At 48.1% G+C, this 8,213-nt stretch overlaps 1 protein-coding gene across 3 annotated transcripts in view; it reads left to right on the forward strand.

The window, feature by feature from the left end:
• The window catches only part of LOC121007696 (RING finger protein 112-like), a 29,329-nt gene extending 23,833 nt beyond the window's left edge, over positions 1-5,496 (forward strand). For all 3 annotated transcript variants that reach the window (XM_040439807.1, XM_040439808.1, XM_040439809.1), the window contains exons 10-14: positions 789-912; positions 1,238-1,368; positions 2,896-2,949; positions 3,362-3,436; positions 4,659-5,496. In XM_040439807.1, coding sequence (XP_040295741.1) covers positions 789-912; positions 1,238-1,368; positions 2,896-2,949; positions 3,362-3,436; positions 4,659-5,195 — 921 coding nt within the window. In that variant the 3' untranslated portion in view covers positions 5,196-5,496. The remainder of the gene's footprint in view (positions 1-788; positions 913-1,237; positions 1,369-2,895; positions 2,950-3,361; positions 3,437-4,658) is intronic.
• The last annotated feature ends 2,717 nt before the right edge of the window (positions 5,497-8,213 follow it).

Genomic DNA, 8,213 nt, shown 5'->3' on the forward strand with positions numbered 1-8,213 from the left:
CCACTTTTGGAAAATCAAGCCAGAGATTTGGAAGTGGAGAGTGAGCAGCGGGGACCGTAGCAGCGGTGGAGTAACAGAAGTAACTGTAGCGACAGTAGTGTAACAGTGGGGACCATAGCGGTGGTGGAGTAACAGCAGTGAATCTAGCAGCGGTGGAGTGACAGGACCGTAGCAGAGGTGAAGGAATAACAGTGAGAAGTAACTGTAGCGACAGTAATGTAACAGTGAGGACCATAGCAGTGGTGGAGCAACAGTGGTGAATCTAGCAACAGTGGAGTAACAGTGAGCACGGTAGCAGTGGTGGGGTAACAGCATTGACTTAGAGGCGGTGGAATGACAGTGGGGACGGTAGCTGTGGTGGAGAGACAGTGGGGACGGTAGCGGTGGTGGAGGGACAGTGGGGACGGTAGCAGTGGTGGAGTGACAATGGGGACCATAGCGGTGGTGGAGTGACAGTGGGGACAATAGCGGTGGTGGAGTGACAGTGGGGGCCATAGCAGTGGTGAAGTGACAGCAGTGACTCTAGTGGTGGTGGAATCACAGTGGGGATGGTGGCAGTGGCTGGAGATCAGTGAGGTAAATAATTGTTATTTTTATCCCATTTCTGCCCCTGAAAAACGCCTTTTAATGGTGAAACTGATCCGACCCTTTGGTCTTGGAGATTACTGGGAGGAGTACAGGACTGTAATAATGGAAATTTGCACAGGCAGCGGGTAATCACGGGTGATCGTGGGCGATGTATGAACCTGGGGTTTCCAGACAGAAAGTTTTATGTCTTTCCTTTGTAGAAATTACGGAAGAGTCCGAAAAACCACCGTGTGCTGGAGACTCTGCGCAGTCCGTCCGTCAGCAGCTTCCTCCTGCCTCACCCGGGGAAAACTTTCCTGAGATCAAGTCAGGGGCGGCTTTCAGGTAAGATGGCTGCTTAATTGGACGGTCACTGAACAGAGCAGGAAAGGTGTGAACCACCACTGATGGAACGATTCTACGGACCAGAACAAGGAGAGCTGCTGCAAGGAGGAAAACCTAAACAGGAGCTCGAGGAGCCCGAGCTGCGTCTCAGTAACAAGAGGATGACAGGACTCTCATCATTGTTTGATGATGAGGGTGATGATACTAGGAAATTCACCTGTGTACAACTTTGGTAGTCTCCTCATCTCCCCATAAATTCCTGCAGGTTATAGTCCACACTATCCGATTTGATGACGATGATGATGATACGTCTCTTAATTCACAGACATGGATGACGACTTCAGGGGTCACCTGACAACGTACGTCTCAGACCTCGTGGAAGGACTCTGGTTACACCGTAAAACTGACGTCCGCAGCGAGAGGATCACGTGTGGCCATTTGGGAGGAATGCTGAAGGTTGGACACAAAACATTAATAATCCTATCACACAGGAGGACATCACCGGTCATTATAACGGCGTCTACACCTGTAGTAATGTGGTAGAGAAGCCGGAGAGCTGCGGGATGCATACTGGAGGCGCCTGCTCTCTCCTCCCCAGAGACCCTATAGCAATCTATAGGTGCCGGGCTGAGAAGGTTCTGAGAATAAAAGCCATACTGAATGTCCCCGTCTAAACCAGGTCATGAGAGGTCCAGCATTCAGCAGAGATTCATTGTATAATATATCCTAATTGAGCTCTGATTTTCCGGTACAGAACTCCAAATCCCCTACATGGCAAAATGCACATTTCCTGTTGGCTCAAGGGGCACATGAGATTCTGGTGGGGGTTAATCCAACAGTATTTTGGGGGGAATCTATAGGTATCTAGATTACCCGTTACGTCCCAGGTCTAGTGGTCTCTGTGTGGTCTGGCTGCAGGCTACCTACTAAATTCTTCCCAAGTAGCAGAGGAGAACTCGATTTTGTGAACACTGGCTGTAATGAGCAGTCATACATGGGTGTGGAGAGAGACCTCTACGGCTTCATCAGGGGAGTTTAGGTTGTGGACAACCCAAACTCCCCTGATGAAGCAGATGCATCAGTTAAACATGTAGGGAGGTTTTGCTCACGCGCATCATATTTCAGGCAGGGAACCATTCTTTCATCTCTGGCACGGGATAGAGCTTCCTAACTAACAGACCTACAGAATCTACCTCAAGATAGAAGTGAGTGGGCAACTTTAGTGTGCATTCTCCCCCTGTCTCCTTCCCCCGCTTAGGGTTGTAAGAAAGAAGCAAGGGAAGACCCTAGGGGTGGAAGAGGTCTCTCTCCGCACCTATGTATGACTGCTCATTAAAGCAAGTGCTCACAAAATCGAATACTCCTTTATTTCGGACGAATCCAATAGGTAACCTGCAGCCAGACCAAACAGGGACCACTGGACCTGGGACGTACTGACTAATCGAGACACCTATAGATTTACCCCAAAATACTGGTGGATCAACCCCCCCACCAGAATCTCATGTGCACTTCACTCCAATATCAGATGACAGACGTGATCTCTACGCCATAAAATAATAGTGACAGCGGTACCCCAATAGCTTTAATGATCTATCTTCTTAACATTTGACCTTTTTAGTCTGAAAAACATCATGAAGGTTAAGGTCGGACATGAATCCCAATATTGAGGTGTGACATTTACCTACAGAGATTGCTGTACAAGCTGTAATTCACAATGTGCGGTTTCTAGATTAGTACAGTAGCGTAGTTACATTTGTAGGTCAATGGCATTTATGTCCTGCTAGAATCTGTTACAATGTATCAGTGCAGGTAAGAGCTATCAGACAGGAGCGATATTTGTGCTGCTGTCACAGAGGATTGTCAGCCTCACACATTGTAACAAACCATCAGCAGTGAGGTTTTCAGCCCCGGGATGTAACAGGAAGGTTGATGTGTTTGTAGAGGGTTTCTTCGTTCTTTTAATTGTGTTTTATTACATTTCAGGATTTTGTCCGCACTTTGCAGAGAGAACACTTCAGCTGTGCATCCCCAGTAGAGGTAAGAGTGTAATGTCACGTATGGCCACTGGAGGCAGCGCATCCCAGTCCCAGATCAGGATGATGTCACCGCACCCCTGATCTGTATGATCTATGGCCACCTGGATCACAGCTCCAACTGGTCCAGAGTCCAAACTATTAGAATGTAGGAGGTTGTAAAGTGCCTTTGTCATGAGACGTTGGGATTCGGATGTTTCTTAAAATGTCTCTGAAAAAGTCTCCTAAAGAATAAGATGAGGTCCAGCAAGTTATGAGCGTTCTATTAGTTTTCGGCAGCTTTTCTTTGTGCCATTTCTTTTTATCCTCGTTTGTGCAGTTCTCACAATGGCCACTAGATGTCAGCACCTCACCCCATATGCCCTATATTCACAGGGTGACATCACCCACATTAACTCCTCGTTCTCTTCCTCCAGATGTATTATTCACTTGAAAACCACAAAAATATAAAGAACACGGTAAAGAAATTCAAGGATTTTGTGGAAATAGTGGTAAGAATAATACCGGTCAATATATTCCATATCTGCATGCACTGAGCTGGTTATTGGGGAGTACTTAAAGGGGTTGTCTAGAATTAGAAAAACATGACAGATTTTATTTCTAGAAACAGCGCCGTCTAGGGGCTGTGTCTGGTAATGCAGCTCAGTCCACAGACGGGGTTGGCGATGTTTGGAAGTCGCCATGTTTTTTAATCCAGTACAATCTCTTAAGCTTTTCCCCTACACGTCTGGTCTACAGTGGAGGCTTCCCGTGGTTCGGCCTGTGCAGCAGCTGCTCCTAAAGTTGACCACGTCCTAAATTATTAATGATGACCACTGGCCTCTTTCTGGTGCATTGGTTGTCACAGCTCCTCCCCTTTTACCATCACTACTGAATACTAATACCATCGTGTAGAAAGTCTGTATTAAAGGGAATGGATAAACCGTTCTCATCGTGGTGACTGATCTGATGTCACAGTGCATTCATGATGTCACCCTAATTAAGGAGTGGACTTATGATGTCATCAGATAGGTATGGAATCATGATGCTATCAGATAGGAGTGGACTCATGATGTCTCCAGATAGGAGTGGACTCCTGATGCCATCAGATAGGAGTGGACTCCTGATGCCATCAGATAGGAGTGGACTCCTGATGCCATCAGATGGGAGTGGACTCCTGATGCCATCAGACGGGAGTGGACTCCTGATGCCATCAGACGGGAGTGGACTCCTGATGCCATCAGACGGGAGTGGACTCCTGATGCCATCAGACGGGAGTGGACTCCTGATGCCATCAGACGGGAGTGGACTCCTGATGCCATCAGACGGGAGTGGACTCCTGATGCCATCAGACGGGAGTGGACTCCTGATGCCATCAGACGGGAGTGGACTCCTGATGCCATCAGACGGGAGTGGACTCCTGATGCCATCAGACGGGAGTGGACTCCTGATGCCATCAGACGGGAGTGGACTCCTGATGCCATCAGACGGGAGTGGACTCCTGATGCCATCAGACGGGAGTGGACTCCTGATGCCATCAGACGGGAGTGGACTCCTGATGCCATCAGACGGGAGTGGACTCCTGATGCCATCAGACGGGAGTGGACTCCTGATGTCATCATTCCTGAACAGATTGGAAACTCTTTGGTTGGTGATGACCCTCTCTCTGTCACGCTCTGTATGTAACGCACTAATCCCAAGCAATGAACTCTGACCTCTGTGTGTCCTCCTTAGGCTCCAATCAGTTCTTCCCCATTTAAGATCTTGGGGGTCAGGACCTCTAAGATGAGGGAGAAGGTCAATGCGGAGGCGTCTCGTCTTCTGGATGAGTATGAGCAGAGTCTGAAAGGCACCGACGTAGCAGCGAGGACGGACTTCAAGGAGGAGATGAAAGTGGTTCTGGACCAAGAAGTGAAAAAATTCTGTGATGCATACTCCAAGCGCTTCACAAAGTGTGCGGTGGGGATCGGGTGTGCAGTGGGTGGTGGGGTCCTCAGTTTGGCTGGAGGCATTCTGGGAGCAGCTGTGGCGGGAACAGTCCTGGCTGTGGAAGCTGCGGCTGTACTGGGCAGCACAACTGCCGCCATGGTCACGGGTGCAGTTGGAGGGTCGGTCACACTAGGAGCCGTCGGAACTGGAGTCGGAGCCGGTGTAGGGAAGGTAATAGGACATAGCGAGAAGAACAAGAGTCAGAAAACTGAGGATACCGGCAATGATGATGCAGCAACATCAGAAGACACCCAAGAGCTGGTGCCAAAGACAACATTGTAGCCGATGACACCAGGCAGAAGAGACATGGCCCACTGAGACTCTGGGTCAACACTGTAGACAAATGTAATCTTCTCCAGATTTTATAGACACTTGTGGCCCCTTCATTTGTCTTACAAGGGCCCCAATCCTTTCTGATTCCCCGAGATACAATGCTCTGGTGGTGGTTTTTCCATGTAGGGAGCACGCTACAGATTTTTATATGTGGATTTATATAAGACGACCACGAGGAGTAATAGAACACTGGCCGCTGATGGGGACTCCCATACAAAAAGTCATATAAGTGACGGTTCCGGGGGCAGCGGACCTGAGGTTAATGCAGAGTTACTATACACATGTTGTTACCCCTCCACCAGGGAAAGGAGGGGGGGGTCTTGTGACCTCATTCTCAGGGTCTGTGGGGTGCCCAGAGGTTGGACTCCCATAATCTATTCCATTCCATTACAAACCCTAGCTTTTTTTGCACTGTGCAATATGTGGAGTCACGAGATCTGCGATGCCTCAATGAATATCTGTAATGAGATTTTACTATATTTTCTGAAAATTAAATAAATTTATATATTAAAATAAACTGTGAACGTTTTCAACAAATGATGTAATAATGAACCAACATGTCAGCCGTGTACATTACTGAAGGTAGTGGGTCCGAGGCACAACCGTAAAGAGTGTGACTGTACAACTGGGAAAGGAATGGACAGAGATCTAATTATGTGCAATTCTCTTCTGTAACCTTCTAATTGATCTCGTTTACTTCTTGTTTGTGGTTCTGCAGCAAATTCCAATGTGGTTTTCTGTGCTGAAAAATTCCACAATATCTCTATATATAACATCTATTGCAGAGCTCCAATCCCTCTGCAGCCTCCACTAGAGGGAGCTCACTACATACAGATTATACAGTCACCACTAGAGGGAGCTCACTACATATAGATTATACAGTGACCACTAGAGGGAGTTCACTACATACAGGTTATACAGCTACCACTAGAGGGAGCTCACTACATACAGATTATACAGCCACCACTAGAGGGAGCTCATTACATACAGATTATACAGCCACCACTAGAGGGAGCTCACTGCATACAGATTATACAGCCACCACAAGAGGGAGCTCACTACATACAGATTATACAGCTACCACTAGAGGGAGCTCACTACATACAGATTATACAGCTGCCATTAGAGGGAGCTCACTACATACAGATTATACAGCCACCACTAGAGGGAGCTCATTACATACAGATTATACAGCCACCACTAGAGGGAGCTCACTACATACAGATTATACAGTCACCACTAGAGGGAGCTCACTACATACAGGTTATACAGCTACCACTAGGGGGAGCTCACTACATACAGATTATACAGCCACTACTAGAGGGAGCTCACCACATACAGATTATACAGCCACCACTAGGGGGAGCTCACTACATACAGATTATACAGCCACCACTAGATGCAGCTCACTAGATACAAATTATACAGCCACCACTAGAGAAATCTCACTACATACAAATTATACAGCCACCACTGGCGGGAGCTCACTACAAATTATACAGCCAACACTAGGGAAAACTCACTACATTTAGATCATACAGCCACCACTAGGGGGAGCTCACAACATACAGATTATACAGTCACCACTAGAGGGAACTCACTACATACAGATTATACAGCCACCACTAGAGGGAGCTCACTACATACAGATTATACAGCCACCACTAGAGGGAGCTCACTACATACAGATTATACAGCCACCACTAGAGAGAGCTCACTACATACTGTCACGAGGGTGTCAAGAGCCACGTCTGACTCCGTTATACCCGGGGTCAGGAAGTCGCAGCGGGTGGCTGCGCGCTCTATGTCTACTTAATGGTAGCTTTCTGTGTTTGCCTTGCAATCCTTTTTGTCTCACTCAGGGATCCGTAACTTCTCCTCCTCAGCTGTTCCTTGTCCAGCACTCCTAACCTCCTTATATTCCCCTCTCTCACTTCTCTGGTTGCCAGATACTGCCTGGACTTCTATACTGACCCACTGGAGCTGAGTTGCTGTTATTCCTGGTTGTCGTTCCAGAGTGCTACCCTCCGGATCCCTGTTGGGCTTCTTGTTGTCCGCTGTTGTCGCCCACCTGGGATTATATGTTTTGTCAGTATTGTCTGTCCTCTCCCTGGTGTTTCCCTTTAGTGTTAGTGTTGCGGACTAGTGATCCCACCGCCCTATTCACTACTTAGGGCTCATCTTAGGGAAAGCCAGGGTTTAGGCACGTGATCGGCGTACGGGTGAGAAACCCGTCTAGTGACGTCAGGGCAGTCAGCCTCAAGGTGAGTTAGGGGTCACCATCTTTCCCTCTCCCTTGGACAGGGCCTTCCCTTTTCCCTCCCTTTGCGTCACGTTTGTGATCGGCACGCCGGTCGTGTTATTATATCTGGCCCTTATTTTGTGCAGAGAAAAAAATAAAAACTTTTTTATTTATTTATTTATTTTTTTCCTTCTGCCTATTTAGAATCCAGCATGGATCCTATTGCTGCTTTGACAAAGCAACTTCAAGGCCTGTCTTTGTAGGTGGCAGGATTGAAGGCGTCGGTCCTCCAGCAACAGCAGCAATTGCAGCAGACCGCAAGCCCAGCAGTTGCTATGGGTAACCAGGATGCTCCGGAACCCAAGGTTCTTCTTCCTGACAGATTTTCTGGGGGAAGGGACAAATTTGTGACGTTCCGTGAGGCCTGTAAGTTATATTTTAGCCTGCGCCCCTACTCCTCTGGTAATGAAGAACAGCGGGTGGGGGTTGTTATTTCCCTGCTGCAGGGGGGCCCACAATCCTGGGCGTTCTCTTTACCCACTGATTCTCCGGCTCTCCGGTCAGTGGATGAATTTTTTGGGGCCTTGGGTCTCGTATATGATGACCCTGACCGAGTCGCCCTGGCTGAGTCGAAGTTACGGAGACTCCTACAAGGAGAGCTGCCAGCAGAGGAGTATTGCTCAGAGTTCCGTAGGTGGGCTACGGATACCCAGTGGATCGACCCG

This window comes from Bufo bufo, chromosome 7 (assembly GCF_905171765.1).
Source record: "Bufo bufo chromosome 7, aBufBuf1.1, whole genome shotgun sequence".
NCBI lineage: Eukaryota > Metazoa > Chordata > Amphibia > Anura > Bufonidae > Bufo > Bufo bufo.